Source organism: Misgurnus anguillicaudatus, chromosome 20 (genome assembly GCF_027580225.2).
Source record: "Misgurnus anguillicaudatus chromosome 20, ASM2758022v2, whole genome shotgun sequence".
Classification (NCBI taxonomy): Eukaryota; Metazoa; Chordata; class Actinopteri; order Cypriniformes; family Cobitidae; genus Misgurnus; species Misgurnus anguillicaudatus.
The window spans coordinates 18,497,344-18,516,272 of NC_073356.2; the positions used below are offsets into that span (position 1 = coordinate 18,497,344).

The following is an 18,929-nucleotide window of genomic DNA, read 5'->3' on the forward strand; positions in this document are numbered from 1 at the left end:
GTTGAGACATCTGCCACATATGTGTGCTTGTGTGTGTGTATGATGTGCCGGAGGCCACGACTGCTGGCCCACAGCTGTCGGCTGTTGCTTGTTAATCAGAGGGAGAGCGTGATGGCTACAGCTTACTCTCAGGAGAAGGTCTGAGTTTGTTGGCTATGTTTTATTGCAGGGAAAGCCAACCGAGCTGTGATATCAATATGGCATAGGTTGGAAAAGAAGGCAACTATTTAATTAAGAATGTCAAATGTAAAGCACAGATACTTCGGTTGATAAGTTGATACCAAATACGAATGTCATAATACCATTAATGGCCAAGCTTATCATCTGACAGTCAAATGAAATGCTGTACTAAGGATGACTCTTGCTATTGTGCAAACAAGTGTGCTCCTAAAACAAGGCTCCAGATATACTGTAAAGACATCGTTCTCACCGATGCAGCTGGGGATGCTCCCGTTCCATTGAGCTAGAGCGTTGGGTACAGTCAGGCATTCGATGGCGTTGGGTCCCTCCAGGACATATCCTGCATTACACTCGAAAGTCACCACGGCCCCCACCGCAAAGTTGTTCCCTGTGCGCTTGCCGTGCCTAGGCTCTGGTACGGAGCTGCACTGGGTCGCGCTGGTCCTTGGGACAGCTAAATAAAATCAGAAGAAAATAAACCCACTGGTGTTTGACAAATTGGCACACAGTGAATCTCTTGGTTGTTATGGTGATGGAATTGGGTGATTTTAACTTGGTGAGAAATGCATTATAAATGGCAACTAGATTGTTAAGATGGTACAGTGTGTTATATCTGGTTGGGATGCCCCAGAACACCATTACTTTAATACTTTTATAAGGTGCTGTACTTTTTCATTAAGGTCACCGCAGGAAATGAGCAGGCGTGTGACTGCAAAGCGCTGGGGAGGCTGGATAATACAATAATGCCCGTATACCTCCTAAAATCCAACTTATCTATTATAGAGAGAGATACGGGCACTTTTTAACAGGCTGCCAAAGAACTAGAGCACATTCACAGTATTGTTTATGAGGTGTGGGCTTGAATAATTGTTTGAAATAGTGTATATTTGAATAATTTAGAAGCCTAATTCAGAGGACTTCGCCTCTTCTCATTCAAAACGAGTTGTGTCACATAAGCACAGCATACCAAACTTTAGCAGCTTAAATGTTGCATCTTAAAAAGTTTTTATTTACCAAAACAAAATCAGGCATTTATACCATGAGCAAAAGTCATTTAAAATAGTCAACCTGGTCCATGTAAACCAAAAAGGTTTCTTTTGCTACCGATATGAATGAAGTTAAAAGTCACATTTAAAGGCAGAATATGTAATTTTCGATGCTAGATGTCACCATACAGAAGCAAAGTCGCAGCTTGATCATGCTGTGAAAGAGAGTGAAATGTTAAAAGCTGTAGGCTTAACCTCCACGGCCGATTCGAAATCAGTTCGAAGAGACCCACGAGTCGTGAGTGATGTAATAAAGTACGTAAGGGATAATGTATAGGCAGCTGACACTCTGATCATGCCCCAATGCGAAAGGTCTTGTATCACACTGTAAAGGGACTTATTTTGGGATAACCAGTCTTTCCAGAAAAACACTGAGTTTTTTTGTGATTGTTGAGGGCAAAAAATCCTTGATCTCACGGACAGTTTTCTTTAAAAATATGATGGAATATGCAGGATATTTATAACATTTTATAAATCTTCACAAAAATTCCATGATTTAAAAAAAAAAAACACACACACAAAATGACCGATTTTGAATATAAAAAGTGATTGTAAACTGGATTTTTGTTTACCTTTTTCACAGTCTTGGACATGTCCAAGATTGGTAAAAACATTGGCTTTGAAGCATTTTTAGTTTTTGTGTAGCATCAGTTTTTATTTTTTTCTCCCTTATTTATTGTTAGTGGCTGTTTTTGCCCCATTGACGTCCATTATAACCAATTTTTTATTGCAGAGCTATGACACCTTTTTATAATGCATTTTTGAATGTTGGTGTTTTTTCCTTTTGCTAAGAGGTAAAATTTGTCATTTTTATTGTTGATCACCATGTGGCATTATTAACCCTTTAGTAGCCCGTGCAAAAACAAAGCTTAATTTCTGGCTAGAAAAAAATTTCTGGGAGAAAAAAATTAAAACTGATGCTACACAAAAACTAAAAATGCTTCAAAGCCAATGTTTTTACCAATCTTTGACATGCCCAAGACTGTGAAAAAGGTTTTTAAAAATCCAGTTTACAATCACTTTTTATGTTAAAAGTCTGTCATTTTGTGTGTGTTTTTCCCCAAATCAGTGACACCACTTATAAACTTGGCAATTAAAGAGTTAAAATCATGGAATTTTGTGAAAAATTTGTATTTTGATTAGTAATGAGGTTGATTAACAGATTTATGAAAAAAAGGAAAAAATATTCATCTGATACATTTTTATAACAGTTTAATTTAGTGGATGTTTTCATCCACTAACAACACGAAAGGTAGTACATTTGAACAATGCACAAGGGTTAAAATAAGACGTTCAAATGTCATGAACAAACTTTTTTGTTTTAATTATTTATATATGTTACTCAACGACATATTTATATTTATTTTTTATGTAATATTAAACTGTACCTGTAATGATTTTTTTAGTTATTATTAGTTTTGAACAGTTGTAATCTGGGAATAAAACACCTGCAAAAGTTGTGACTGACCAATCAGAATCAAGCATTCCAACAAGGCCGTGTTATGTTATAACGTATGCCAACATAGTGGCTTGATATAAACAACAACAGAGTGGCTTGCTAGATGCTACAATACTACATGAGAGCAACTCAATTATACTGTCTTTGGATCTTTTTCACAATACTCTATGTCATACACCAACCGGTCTGCCCAGCACTGCATGAATTCGAACACATCTATGATTTCCAAAGCAGTAAAAACAGAAATCGAGAAAAATACGAACATGACACCATTGACAGGCGACCCTATGAACAGGGGCAGAACCTATTTTAGAACTGCAAATTTTCTGAAGAAACATTTGGAATAATGTAAGTAGATGTGAACACAATATGTAACACTGTGTTAGTATTTTTTGGATATTGTAATACCTTAAAGGGATAGTTCGGCCAAAAATGATATTAAACCCATGAATTACTCACAGCAAAGCCATCCGAGATGCATATGTCCATCACTTTTCAGACAAACACATTTTCAGTTATTTTGGGAAATGTTTTAGATCTTACAGTTAATCAAATGTGAAGTTATGGGGTCCACGTCCTTGAAGTCCAAAAAATGTGCATCTATCTTTAACAAAATAAATCCAAATATCTCCACGATGATAAACAAAGGCCTTCTGAGGGTAATCCGCACGGTTTTGTTGTAGAAATATCCATATTTAAATCTTTATAAACGAAAATAACTCGCTTCTGGTGATGCCCCATCTTAGTCGCATCTGCATTCAAGATGAGTGAGAGCATATGCAGTTTACGGAGGTTTCTCTTTCGCTGCTCTGTGCCTCCGCATTTGTCCTACGTCACTAAGAAAAGTGCGTACACTACGCTAATACTCTCTCCTGAATACAGAGGAGTCTAAGATGCGCTACCGGAAGTAGTTATTTTTGTTTATAAAGTTTAAAATATGGATATTTCTACAACAACACCGCACGGATTAGCATCAGAAGACCTTTGTTTATCATCCTATAGCCGTTTGGATTTCTTTGGAGAAGGATATATGCAATTTTTTTGGACTTGAAGGATGTGGATCCCGTAACTTTACTGTTTAGCAGCTGAAAGATATAAGACATTTTCTAAAATAACTGAAAATGTGTTTGTCTGAAAAATGATGGACATATGCATCTCTGACGACTTTGGGGTGAGTAAATCATGAGTTTAATATCATTTTTGGTCGAACTATCCCTGTAAGTGTGGATTAAAAAAAAATAGCTTACCTTGATAGGCAAGGTGGAAACCTCTGGAGCTTGACTGACCCTTGGAGGAGAACCGGATAAGGATCTGGTTGGAAGTGGCTAACGGCAATGATTCACCTGAAAGCACAAGCAAGGTGTTAAGGAGGTGCAATAATGTTAGAACCATTTAAGCGTGGCAGGGGGAATTCAATAATACTAACAGCGCCATTTGTGTGCACGCACTGCATTGTCGAAGCGCCAGACTCACTGAAGGAATTATGCAAATGAGGTAACAACACAAACTTCCAAAAAATTGAAACGCAATTTGCGCTCCACGATTTCCCATCTTGCAGGCAGCTTTGAACGTTAGCTTGTGAAGGATGCAGCAAACTGCTTTGATCTGGATTACTATACTGGCTGTGCCAAAGCATCGTTCCACCATAATCCAGGCACCTGAATTGGCTCTAAAAATACAGGGAATGAGAATAAGTGCGCTCATTTTCATTTCGCATGTCCCCCAAGACCAATTGTATTTATAATCACACGGCTGTGTCTTCCTGTGCATCTCTCATTTAGTGTATGTGCTTTCTGTGCCACGGTGTGGGGGCTGAGGTTTTGAGTCTGCCCACAGTTCCCTGGGGCTGGGCTGAGCTCCACGTGGGTTTGGGGAGAGCAGGTTCAGTGTTGACAAATTCCTGAAGTGACCAGAGAAGATGAAACTGCACAGCTCTCTCGCTCATGTTGAGATTAACCAGCCCTCCTGCTCATGCCTGTGGCATGCTGGGATGTTATTAGACCAGGACTAGGTGGGTGGCCGACAGAGTGACAGCTAATACTCCGGTCGAGGCAGAGGTGAAGGGAAACCCTGGTCGCTTGTTTATTCACACCTGCTGTTTGTTCCAATGATCATAATACTCCTAACACTGGTGCGGTACTGTTAAGCATGCAAATCCTTTGGAAATCTGCTCAATACCCTACAAAACACCACAATTTTTTGCGATTTACTGATTTCTACAGAAAATCATCATGTAAAGAACATTCTGTGAAAATATAACCTTGATATCGTTACAGGGACACTTCACTTTTTTTGAAAATATGTTCATTTTCCAGCTCCCCTGGAACTAAACATTTGATTTTTTTTTACCTTTTTGGAATCCATTCAGTTGATCTCTTGGTCTGGCGGTACCACTTTTAGCATAGCTTAGCATAATCCATTGAATCTGATTAGACCATTAGCATCTCGTTAAAAAATAACCAAAGAGTTTCAATATTTTTCGTATTTTAAACTTGACTCTTCTGATTGTGTACGAAGACTGACAGAAAATTAAAAGTTGCGATTTTCTAGGCAGATATTTCGGGCATTGCGTAATATCATTGCACCGCCTGCAGCCTTGTTACAGCAGCAAAGTCCTTGATTATTACGCCAAAATGAGAGTATAGTTCCTAGCCATATCGGCCTAGAAAATCACAACTTTTAATTTTCCGTCGGTCTTGGTGCACGATGTAACTACAGAAGAGTCAAGTTTTAAATAGGAAAAATATGGAAACTCTTTGGTTCTTCTTTAGCGCAATGCTAATGGTCTAATCAGATTCAATGGATTGTGCTAAGCTATGCTAAAAGTGGTACCGCCAGACACGGAGATCAGCTGAATGGATTCCAATACGGTAAAAAAAATCAAATGTTTAGTTCTAGGGGAGCTGGAAAATGAACATATTTTCAAAAAAAGTATAGTGTCCCTTTAAAGATATCAAGGTTATATTTTCACAGAATGTTCTTTACATGATGATTTTCTGTTTAACTCAAGGAAAGCTGGAAAATTAGCATATTTTAAAAAAAGTGGAATGTCCCTTTGATATTGAGATAATATTGATTTAATATTGAATAAAGCCATGTCAAAAATTTAAATCAATGTAGAATCAATGATTCAAATTAGATTATAAGACTATTGCCTGGATTTCACAAAAAGGGCCTCAAATATCAACATATAAAGAATTGCGAAACCCTCTACACTGTAAAAAATACTTTGCTGCCTTAATCTCTTGACTAGAGATTAGTTGTTATAACTACAGGTGAGTTGTTATAACTTATAAAATTAAGTTGACTTTTCTCAACTATATTTTATAAGTTGTGTCAACTCATTTCTGTTGACATGACTTGTAAATCTGAGCTGATTTAACAAAAAAATTAAGGCAGCAAAGTATTTTTTACAGTGTAAGTGCATCTAGTAAATTTGCTTTTTTATTAAGCTCTTAAAGAATTCTGCCAACAAACCGGTATTTCTTAATGATCTAAGGCCAGAACTAAGTGGATGTGAAGCGAAAGGATTCGATGAACTTATAATGCGTGATAAATCATCTTGTTTTTGATGGAGATGTCGTTTAGCAGCTTTTGCATCTGAGCTCCTCATATATAAAATGGTGCAATTTAAGCACTAAATTCATCAAAAACACTCTCACTGCTGGTTGCTTCTCTGTTGTCAATCCCACAATCCCCTGTGCAAAACCTTTGTTTGTCTTCCATAAAGAATGAACTGAAAATGCCCACTCAGCTCTCTTCACCAGTGCACATGTACTGTAAAAGACTAGAAATCCTTTTAAAATAAGTTTCTAACATTTCATTCATCGAACAACTTCACCCAAAACTCGACACTCACTATTAGATTAGTGTAGATTATTTCATTCCCTGTGCTGAATTTTCTACCAAGAATGTTGAGAAACACCCATTAAAACTGACATCTGTGCTTGTACGATGACATACGGCACAACTTATTTTCCTTCTCTCTCTCCATAACGATAAGAGAAAATATGTGGTTTTATTTCACCTAGCATCAATCCTTACTTCTCCCTGCTAACTATCCAGCCTTTAGTGCGCTTATTTCACACTGACATCTGAGATCTTAAAGCAGTGAGTTTTAAGAATTGCAGGTGTTTGACTGCTGTGTTGAAGTAACAAAAACATACACAACTCATCTGTGGCAACATCGCAAGGTGCTGTTAATCTGATTCAAACCACATTAAACAGAACTACATTAGGACCAAATAAAAGCTTTCAGATTCAGTGTCTTAGTGTGGATTTAAATAGCCATATTTAGCAGATCCCACTTTGTTGAACTGTTTATTAGACTCTATGAGTCACCGGGCTTTATATGTGAAATCGTTTTTATTCTCTTGTGTACATCGTCTGGTCTTGAACATGTCTTTGTACATTCTGATAATTGGAGCAAAATCCTCAACACATTAAACCACATCAATTTAAACTGAATGGCCTCGAGCTGTCACTGAGGCAGTACCATTTAAAAAGCTCTTATTATGTAGGAGGCTGAAGGGTAGGGATGACCGTGCTTTATCTATAGTAGCGCCCAGACTCTGGAATGATCTGTCTATTTCTATTAGACTGGCCTAATCATTGTCTGCTTTTAAGTCTAAGTTAAACATCTTTTTTTGGTACTGCATATAATTCTGGTTGAAGCACTTTTGCATTGTAGTTTATGCAGAAGTTTTTAAGTATTGTATTTTATTATACTAGTCAACATTTGAAGCGGATCAAAACCTTCCATAAAAGTTGTTCTAAAATGTTTAAAGGTGACATAGAATGATTGAACGGGGTATTTATTCTTGTTCTGTGATGTGACATGTAGACAACATTTTCGTTGGGTCTGTAATGCCTTAGAAGCTTCCTAAAAACTTCTTTCAGCTATATTAGGGTAGGGGGTTTTAAACGCATGGTCTTGCCCCTATTTGGCGTCCCTTCGGGCTTAACTGGCAACCTCATTATGAAATGCAAGCACTTGACTCTTATTGGCTGCCTTTGCTGTCACTCAAAAGAATGCAAACTTCGCCGTCTTCAGAATACGGACAGACCAAAATTTTACAGATAGAAGAGCACACCTCAGAACGCATCTCACCTTTCGCCTTGAACTTCGCGAACACTGCTGCAATTTACTTCCTGTTGGAGGTGAGAGGCCAGATGTATGCAAATTATTTTGAAAGTAGGGAATTGAATGAGAGTTGGGAGGGGTAGTGAGATCCATTTTAGTAATATGTATCCGTTGTTTAGATTGGGCCGTTTTCTGGCGGACATTTCTAAAGGAGGAATAATGTTCAGAATGTCTAGCACTTTTCTTATGTTCGTGAATGCGGGTAGACTACTATTATTCAACTAAGGCAATGTAAAAACGTTTATTCATTCTCTGTTACCTTTAACAATACCTGTTCTTGTCTTATGACAACATTGATGCACTTTTTTGATCCACTTTAAATGTTTATTACTGTATTTTTGTTGTTTCTTGTTTTAATGTTGTTTCACTGTTGCGCTTTAGTGTTTTAAGTTATTTAGGTGTAAAGCACATTGATGAACCCAAGTTGTATCTAATGGTGCTACTATATATAAATAAAATTGATTGCCATTACCAATATGTATCTTTGAGCACTGCGAAAATGACTTTTTTACTTAGTATTTTAGTATGAGTACTGTATACCCAATCGGCAGATTATTATTTTTTTTCTTTTCTTTTTTCTTCTTTTAACTCTTTCGCCACCATTGACGAGATATCTCATCAATTAAGAGAAAACGCGTCCCCGATAATGTTGAGATTTTCCGTCTTTCCGCAATACCGCAACTTCCGCAACTTATACAACCCGGAAGTAGCGCCTCACATGAAAAAGAAAGAACTCCGTGTATGTTTTAAAGATCGCTCTGCATCTGATCTCTATCAAAAGTCCTTCGCAAAAATGGAATTATCTCAGTTTTTTGCTCAAAATTGGGTGTTTTTGAAGAAACCTACCCATGTTTGAGAGGTGATTACAAGAGAACTCATGAAGGTAGGATGAAACAGTTTTTTTAGTTTGAAAGCAGAGCGTCTGTTCTTTCATCTGATATATTGTGTGTTTATATATTTAAAGAAGAACATTTTCTGGAAGGCATTAAACTTTTGTGAAAATCATGAAAAATGCTGGCGCTGGCTGGCAACTTTTTTTAAAAACGCTGGCGGGGAAAGAGTTAATCACAAATTCACTTAGATTTTATTTTTTACCTAAAAACTAGAGTTATTTTCTTAAATCAAGATGCATTTTCTTGATGAGCAACATGACCTAATTATTTTAGATGTTTGCACTGAAAACAAGACAAAAATACTAAGTAAGAAAGTCATTATTTGCAGTGAGGTATTAACATTAATAAAATGATTTTCAAGAAAAAAAATTCTTCGTAATTTTATCTTGTTTTCAGTAAAAATATCTAAAAATTCTTAAATAAAGATGCTTTTTCTTGGTGAGCAAAATGACCCAAGAAAATAAGTCTAGTTTTTAGACCAAAAATATCATATTTAAGTGATTTTATTTATAAAATCTGTCAATGGGGTAAACAAAAAAATCATGAACATTTTTCTTAAACACTAAATTCAAGAAAAATTCAAGACAAATTTGTTTAAACCAATTCGATATTTTTGGTCTAAAAACTAGACTTTTTTCTTGGCTCGTATTGCTCATCAAGAAAAAGCATCTTAATTTAAGAATTTTTAGATATTTTTACTGAAAACAAGACAAAAATACTAAGATTTTTTTTCTTGAAAATCATTTTTCGCAGTGTACTGTATGAGGGTTGAGCCCCAGTGACAGTTCTTTGACCATTTTTTTGACCATGTACAAGAAAGCCATTTGTAACCATCTAACCACTAGCAAAGTAAATATTGCAGCATTCCCAGAAGTATTATTATTTTTTACTTTTATATTTTTTGAGCATTAAGAGCAGCTTAACATAGCAACATTGTCTTAACCAATGGCATAAGGCTTTTTGGCCAACCACTGTCAGTTGGGAGAAACTTGTTTATGAAACAATGATTCTCTCTTTAGTTTCATTTAAACTTTAGTTTAATTGACACTACTGACTCAAAACTTGCGAGATTTCATTAGCTGTGTCATCTGTTTTGAGTGTGACTGATCTTGTTATTTGAGTCGATTAATTGACTTTCTATTTACTTTTCAGTCTGAATGCAGACTCTTTAGCATTCATCTCCTCATACTGTAATGGTCAAGGTAATACTGCAAGGAGAAGTCCGCTGACCTGTGTGCGCCCCAGAGAGCGAGCTCAAAACGCGGGCATGCTGCGTAGGGCCATCGTACACCTCCACGATATCATTCAGCGCCGTCTGAAAGAAGGCGAACTGGCTGAACACCACTGCAGAGAAAGTATAAAAGAGAAATGACCACATATGCACCACAGACCATGACTCTGTAAATGTTAATTCAACAGTAAAACATAAAACCCAACCCGTGAAGCACCCTTTACCTCTATATACGCACACCCTAGTGCTTTGTAGAGCAAATTTACAAATGAAGGCCATAAAAATAGATACCCTGGTGTTGCTACGCTCTCTGTCTCTCAGCTGTTCAAAGCCATTACTCTGCGTCACGAAAATTTGTGCCTTAATTATCTCTGCTTCCAAAACATTTGCCTTGACCCAGAGAAATACGAGGCTGTTTGTGTTGGCTAATTCAAACTCGATAGGAACCCCCAAATTGGCCAACTGTCCTTTACATTTTATGGTTCAAATAATGGGGCAGAGTAGGCACTTCTGGGATGATATAAGGGGATATTCAGAGGTCCTCCAGTGGATAGAAGCTATATATCCCATAAAGAATAATAATAATATGGGGATTTCTAAAATACACAATATCCACCACAACAAGTTATTTTAAAACTGACATGAATGTTAAAAGTCCTCTATGGGAGGTGTGTGAGTTTGTATGCTTGCATTACAGTGTGTTTTTGCATGCTCTTGCTTACCATAGTCCTTCGGCACAATAACAGAGTAAAGGCAGGTCCTCTCGCTGCTGTAGTTTCCAGGGTAACCAGGGGAGAGCACCACCCCCTCTAACCCGGAATACTGACCACCGCATGGAGCTGAGTAAGAGTGACAGCCAAAGAGAGAAGCATTAGAGACTCATTTTCACTTCTCCATCTCATCTGCTCTTTTCTCATTCTGCTGATCTTAAATTACTTTTCTTCTCGGATTTCTCCGCTGCCCTGCTAGACAATCCCCAGTGTTTGCCAAAGTGAAATTGCAATGTGTTTGAAGCATTCCTCAAGGTTAGACCACAAACACGCGCACCCCCCTTTATTTTCAAGGGAACAGCGACAGATGCGACATACAGCAGGTCCTCGTAGCAAGAACCCATGTGGATGTATAACAAAATCTTGGTGATTGTTTTGGTCCCACGCTGGTTTTACCTATGCAAACAGGCTTTGGTTTGTTCCAGCCAGGCTTGCCGTCTCCCCCCATGATGCAGGTGAGTGTGGCGTCTCCCTCCAAAGTGTAGCCGTTGTCACAGTAATAGGTGACCGTGGCTCCCAGCTTTAGCTCAGCGCCGACGCGGGTTCCATTGCGCACCAGGCCTGGCTCAAAACATGATTCTCTGGGATTCTCTGTTGGGGACAATAAAGACTGCACTGAGAGGGCTAGAAAGACATTTAGGGTTATTTGGGGAAAAAAGCTGGAAATTGAAAAAAAGAACTATTAGGAGGCAACACAATGTTTTTCCAAATCATTATAGTTTCAAAGGACTGAAGTGTTACACTACGGATCAAGTTTTGAAACACTTATTCTATATTTATTAAATAACTTTGAGTTATGTTATGACTAAAAGCATCTAAAATAAATCAAAACTGTGTTATATTTTGACATCTTTAATAAAGTAGTCACTATTTGCCTAAAATTAGCAAAATCTTTCTCTTGGCATTTTATTATGCACTTTCCCAAGGTCTCACACTGGGAAGCTTTTTAAACAATAGTGAAGGAATTTCCATCTATTATGGCCTTTTATTGGCTTCATTTGTTCAATATTTGTGCCCTTGACCACAAAACCAGTCATAAGGGTCTTTTTTAACCTGATAAGGAACACTGTGCCGTACCCGGTACACCCCCTCCCTTGCACGTGAGGCTGCATTACGTCATTGTAACTTTGAAGCATTAAATCTTCAAAATATATGGTCATGCGGCACATCGTTGTAAAGCTTAGACTTTAGGGATTCCATTAAGCGCACACACAAATCATAATATGATTTTTAGCAGTCATAAAACTGTAATCTAGTTGTCTAGTTGCTACCTGAACCGGGCGGCGCCGATTTAGGATATTTACTTACCTTCAAAATCTTCCCTTTATCCGCTTCGGTGAAATTGTCCTAAACAAATTGTTCATAAATCCCCAAAAGTCCAAGGAAATTGAATATCCAAGCCTTTTAATCCAAAACGATTTGTTCATCTCACAATCTTGACGTTTCTGACCGAATTACGATATAAATAGTGTATACAATTAGTTCACTAACAGACATTCGTTCAAATCTCACTTTTCATTCACGATTTATAATGAATATATTCGAATGTCACGTTTATTGTGCAACGTCTGAGGAACAAATACGCCCCCTTGTGGAATTTCAGCCGTTCCATAAGAGGCTACCCCTTTTTTGAGTGGAGGGGGGGTTCAAATTAATATAACCCTGACATTTTTTTGTCCTAATTTTGCTCTTGCTTTAAAGAAGACACCTTGACGTTTTTTACGAAAGTGTCTGGAGGTGAAAATCTTTTTTTTATAGCAGTTTACATTTATTTGTAATAAATAAAACATGCAATATAGTATTATTTTTAAAGGGGTCATATTATGAGATTTTTTAAGATTTATTGTAAAATAAAACTTTGATGTCCCCATAGTGCGTATGTGAAGTATTAGCTCAAAATACTCTAAAGATAATTAATTACAGCATGTTAAAATTGCTAATTTGTAGGCCTGAGCAAAAGTATGTCGTTTTGGGTGTGTCGTTTAAAATGCAAATGAGCGGATGAAATGCAAACACTGATCACAATGATGGTGGTTTGTTGTAACTGAAACTCAATAATGCTATCAAGTATTTTTTCTTTCTCTCTTTCTCTCTGCACTAAATGGCAGTGCTGTGGTTGGATAGTGCAGATAAAGGGGGCGGTATTATTGTAATTCGCCTTGCTACCTACCTCACAAATCTGAATAACCAAATTTTTCACATGCTTGCAGAAAATGGCTTACCCAAACAAAGTTACTCTGTTGAGCTCTCTCACATTTTCTAGGTTGATAGAAGCACTGGGGACCCATTTATAGCACTTAAACATGGAAAAAGTCAGATTTTCACGCTATGACCCCTTTAATACATAAAATTATCAAAAAAACTGAGGTTTGTGTTGGTTTGCTGCATACTCTTGTTGCAAATGAATAAATTACAGATTTCTGCATTATTATTACTGCTAAACGGTTTTGAAATATGAAAACTGCGGTAACACTTTATTATAATGTTCATGATTTAACATTAGTTAATGTATTAACTAACATGAACAAACCATGAGCAATACATTTGTTACAGTATTTATTCATCTTTGTTAATGTTAGTTAATAGAAATAAAGCTGTTCATTGTTTGTTCATGTTAGTTCACGGTGCATTAACTAACGTTAACCAAATTTTAATAAAGCATTAGTAATTGTTGAAATTAACATTAATATTCTAAGACCTTTACAACAATATATTGTCTGTCGTGATAGATTAACATTTACATAAAAAACATTGAAGTAAACTAAGGTGGACATGGGACAGCGCCAGTTAACGGGTTAGAATCGAGATTTATACATCATCTGATAGCTGAATAAATAAGCTTTCTATTAATAAATGGATTTGTTAGGATAGGACAATAAATGGTTTGTTAGGATAGGACAATATTTGGAAATCTGGAATCTGGGGGTGCAAAAAATCTAAATATTGAGAAAATTTCCTTTAAAGTTGTCCAAAAAAAGTTTCTTAGCAAAACATATTTTTTAAATATTTACAGTAAGAAATTTACAAAATATCTTCATGGAACATGAACTTTACTTAATATCCTAATGAATTTTGGAATAAAAAAATAATTTTGACCCATACAATATTGTAGGCTATTGCTTCAAATATTACCATGCTACAATATGATTGGTTTTGTGGACCAGGCTCACATTTGATCTAATTCATCCATTTAAAAGTTTTTTTATTCATATTTTAGAACATTTTATTTCTAAAAATGAATATGTTGACACAATTGTATTTTTGTCTACAAAAGTAATCAAACATTTAGGCACACACCTTTTGATTTTGAAGATTATGAGAAACATATTAGTCGAGGTTTTTCCAAATTTTTAAATGGTAGTGTATGTAATTACAGTCTTTTACAATGTTTCTTAATTTTATTCTTAAGTCTGAAGAAATCTTGATTTAAAAAATAATCGGAACCCTAAATTATTTTTTGTCCCTTATTAAAATGACAGTTCAGGAAAGCACACGTTTATTGTTTCTTAATAACTCATAAGCAAAACCATGAGACAAACATGAAACAACAAATATTGCCGACACTTTGTGTAAATATGCACAGTTCGAAAGACACTTAAATTCACAATACAAACATATGCTACAACAACATACACACCCTGTGGAGCACGACCGCCCGACCCAGGACAGATTACAAGTGACACTGGTCTAGATCAAACCTGCTGACTTCACGAAACAGTCTGTCACCCGGTAGGACATGTGTATAGCACATCATTTGGCCAAAATTAGAAATCAATCACTTTTCCACACATTCGCATCGCACAGCAAAAACAGGGATGAGTAAATTCACACATTTACAGATCTATGTGCAGTTCTTGCTATTGTTGAGACGCTGCTCTATGCATAGCCATGCCACAATATTCTTGCTGATGAGCCATGCCTTTGTCCTTCATGGCCCAATAATGGGTCGAAACAGGGCGGAAATCTGTTTGTCTAGGCTGATGTTTCAGAGGGGCCATAACTCATAGTTCATCTTCTCACACCAGCCTGTTTGAACCTCAGGCAAGATGAGTGTGGAGATGAAGTAATTAAAAAATTGACAAGTTGATCATGTATTGGGTTTGTGTGTGTGTGTGTGCATTTGGACATGACAAATGTTTATACTGGCAGGGAATACTTAGGATGAGCAATGGAGTGTATATGTGTGCATGCTGTGTTTATTTAACCGTCGGTCGACCGTGTAGATCCTTGGCCCCCCTATTGCACCTCGGAGGGCAATCAGACGCGGTCGGGAGTCTGCAGAGATTGACGGCGCTTGAAGCTTGCAACGGCAAACCATCGCGAGCCAATGCCACACTATGCCAGCACTGCTACTGTATGAGGGTTAATCGAACATAAACGTTATATGGTATATTTATGATTTTCTTCCACATTATTAGGTTTTACTAATTCATTGTGAGAAGTCTGGGGTCTGGAATTGGAGCTTTTGAAGTGCCACACACTGTGTCCATCTGCTACACCAGATTGAGAAAATACTGCTCCTCATTTAACAGAGTCCATCAGAGAGTAACCTAAAGAATGCTGTCTCTCTCGCCCTCTCTCTGGCCGCTGCATGCCAGTTAGTAGGTGGTGTTCTTACTCTACATGGTTAACTTTGAGGTTGGTTTTATGTCTCATTTGATCTGTGGTGGAGGCGTGGATTTTCTTTAAAATCGTGTTACACATTTAGACAGACATTTAGGTTTCTTGCTGTCACTTTAATCATCTCAAGGTTGGTGTAAAATGATGCTTCAAGAAATAATTCAACTTTTAAAAATTCATCTTGAGACCCCTTTTCTTTTGCGCTTTTGACAAGAATGTGTCACTTCTTAACAGTGCTTTAGAAAAGCACCTACCCATTACCTTAAGGGCCATTCACATGTTGCATCTAAAACCCGACTGAGCCACTTTCTTCCTTCTTTCCAAAATGCTCAGGCACTTGCGCTCCAGTAGCGTCTGCTGTTGCTAAGCAACCATGAATCACAGTGATGAATACAGTGTTTATGTGGTACAATGTTGATAGGTAAAGGGTGAAGCTGATTGGTTGGTTCTTCTCACATGACCTGTGGTGTGGACGCAACATTCTGAAAAGTTAAAATATATTTCAACTCGCTGCTGCACAGACGTAGCCTGGTCCAACCAGACTCTCATACATTGATTTAATTTGTACAGAGAGTCTGGCCACGCTCCATTGCAAAGCGTTACTTTCGTTAAGGAGGGTCCTCTGTTGAAGTTTAAAACTATTGGATCTGCCATAAGCAATCACTAACGTGTGGTCGCGACGTATATCATGCGCCGAAACCGTCCGGAAACAACAAGTCCGAATGATCAGACCAACAAAACTTAGGAAACATTGTTCTTGCTCCGGCTTTAACTTCTGTATATTCGGCAATTTTGCAAAAAGGGACCGTAGCTTTTCTCACATCTTTCTCCGCTGCCATTACTGAACTACAACTCAAACTGACGCACGACCTCAACGTCATCGTTCTTAGCCACCCCCCTCTGTTCGCTGATTGGACCTGCAGATTTTTGCAGGAGAAAACGAAACTCTACACAGCAGTCCCTGACGTTGTACTGAAGCAAAATGAAAATTAAGGGGAAGCACGTAGGAGGGCGGAGCCAGGCTAGCACAGATCCACCTGGAGAAAAGAGCGCATCGCACCGCATAAGCATTTTCGGCTTTACATACAGCATTGCATCTACATTTAAAATAATAATTAACTTGTGCGCCCCAAAGATACAAAAAAGAGAACGACTCCTATAAGCCCTGGGTATAGTCTGTTTTTTTATGCATACGTGAGCGTACCCGCACAGTCGAGCACACAGCTTAGTTCATTTTACTCATACACATTCAACGCATGTGCATTGCGACGATTTGTAATACCTCTAGTGGCCTTCATACTCTTGTCATGGTTTAAAAATCTGGCGGTTTCCTTACAGTAAAGCGCACTCTTTTGATGACGAAAATTCTTGCATCTGCATGGTCCATACTTCGGCCTTTAGACAACCTACAAAATATACTTTATTAAAGTATGTAGTTTTGCATATCCCCTAAAAATATATCAACTGCAAACCAAAAGTAATTGTAGTAGTGGTGGTATCTGCCATTTTGCAGAATAAAAGTCAGATGCACAAACTTACATGCACGTTTTATATGTTACAATGATCAGACAAGTCTGTCAGCTCACGAATAATCAAACATGTCAAAGATCAGCAGGACACATGAAGGGACACCAAACTTTCATTTGTTCTCTCATTTGTAAAACACTGACCAAATGCCAGCATTGATGAGCACCTTCTGGCCTTTCATTTTATAATTATTCTTTGAACAAAAGTGAAAAGTGCCATTGGTCGATAATTATAAGCTGCAGATGTGATATGAGAGAGCGAAAGGGTGGGCGGGTATTGTGTGGTGATTAAGGCCCAATTCAAAGCCCTGCATGAATACAGCAGGCTGCAAAAACAAAGTAACAAAAAGCAAAGGACAAAGTGTCATACTGATGTCATTCTATGACCGCAGTTAATGATAATTTGGCACAGTCAGAAACAATTAAACACTTCTTACGGCACATTTACAATGCAGCCATTTAAAGGCCTACAACACAATACAGTGTGTGTAACTTACTCTTCCCACCACTAGGGGGAAACATACCTGTGTACTGAATGACGAATCCATTGCTGCTGAGCGAGGCGTCACTTCGAAAGGCCAGAAAGAGCGTGTTGGAGCTGCTCTCGATGCGTTCAGGGACATCCGTGCCATAAAAACTGCCCAGCAGTGGGCTGAGAGAATCAGGCCCATCGTAAACGTGCAGAAAGTCATAGCTTGGTTCTAGGCTAAAGCTAGAGAGGGAAACATATATTGTTAGCCAGTGTGCTCAACACAATGAATACATGAAGAACGTATTATAAAGTAAATCCTTAATTTTATGCAAAAATCCAATATCCGCCATGTTATTCTGTCATCTTTCTCCTTTTTATCCCAAAACGTGACAAACGCCATTCCTCCTTCTATGCAGAATGCAATAAATCCACTCAACAAATCACAGCGCACCATTCCACGCATTGTAAACAATAATGGGGGTGTGTGTTGACTACACACGGAATCCTAGTTTTCCTCATCTACTTTATACTTCGTGATCAAAAAAAAAAAATAATAATAATATTTGATGGCATTGATAAACCTGTGGTGGTTTTCTGTGGCGCAGAAGAAATGTAAGCCATCAAAATTGAATAATTCACGCAAGAGGCACTCGGAAGACAGAAAAATGCCGTCTGTTGCTTGTTCCCCCGTCAGTATCAAGCTTCTGTCATGCTAACACACTGACTCCAGGGCATCTTATGAAAAACTTTCCATTATTTTACTCAAAGTCAACGAGAATCGAGCAGGACCAAAACATTTTACAGCTGATCGCTGTTAAAAAAGTTCAGCGACAACGTCCCAAGGATGACAGCAGCAATAACAATGTTCTTAATATGACAAAGTAAGTGTTTTGATTAATGCCATTAATGTTTTTGTTTTTTAATCAATGTATACCACTAGTCAACTATATGAATATAACATGGCAAAGATGAATGCACATTTATATATTAATTCAATAAATTTATAGCATTTTGAAAAAAAAAACATATTTATTGATTTATTGCATTTTGCAGAAAAAAATTTCAGTTTTTATAATAAATCTTTGAAAATAAAATTATAGATAAGAATTTTGAATGTTATTCTAACCTAAAGATGCTATGTGAAAGTTTGTACAATAGTGGTTTTCATCTTGTCATGTTACCGAAATGAGACAAATTTATTGCGTTTTGGAACCAAACTCTTCTCCTAAACAATGACTAGGCAAGTCATGGTGACTCTATTTTCATTGCCCTGTTTTACTTAATCTGGAATAGGGGTGGGCCGATCCGGACCTTTTATGCTGGATTGGGTATCGGACCAACGGTGTCCAACTCTAAATGGATCAAGAAAAATACTAGAATCGGATTTGTATCGGTAATGGAAAAAGTGGTATCAACCCACCCCTACTTTGGACTCATTAAAAATCACTGCAAACCAGACAGCAGTGTGTGTATCATGTATGCAGATCTTCCTAAACTGGGGAGCTGTTATAGTGGAAACATTAACTCTATTTAACAGCAGGAAGGGAAATTCATTGCTGCATTGATTTCAACATTAACATATTTACCTG

The 18,929-nt window shown here is 37.5% G+C and overlaps 1 protein-coding gene across 1 annotated transcript in view; it reads right to left on the reverse strand.

Annotated features, from left to right (window-relative positions):
- Positions 1–18,929, reverse strand: part of csmd2 (CUB and Sushi multiple domains 2) — a 317,300-nt gene that overhangs the window by 75,249 nt on the left and 223,122 nt on the right. Inside the window, exons 29-34 of the mRNA XM_055218930.2 lie at positions 17,393–17,580; positions 11,119–11,313; positions 10,675–10,791; positions 9,952–10,065; positions 3,933–4,028; positions 431–634 (exon numbers count right to left, since the gene is read on the reverse strand). Coding sequence (XP_055074905.1) covers positions 431–634; positions 3,933–4,028; positions 9,952–10,065; positions 10,675–10,791; positions 11,119–11,313; positions 17,393–17,580 — 914 coding nt within the window. The remainder of the gene's footprint in view (positions 1–430; positions 635–3,932; positions 4,029–9,951; positions 10,066–10,674; positions 10,792–11,118; positions 11,314–17,392; positions 17,581–18,929) is intronic.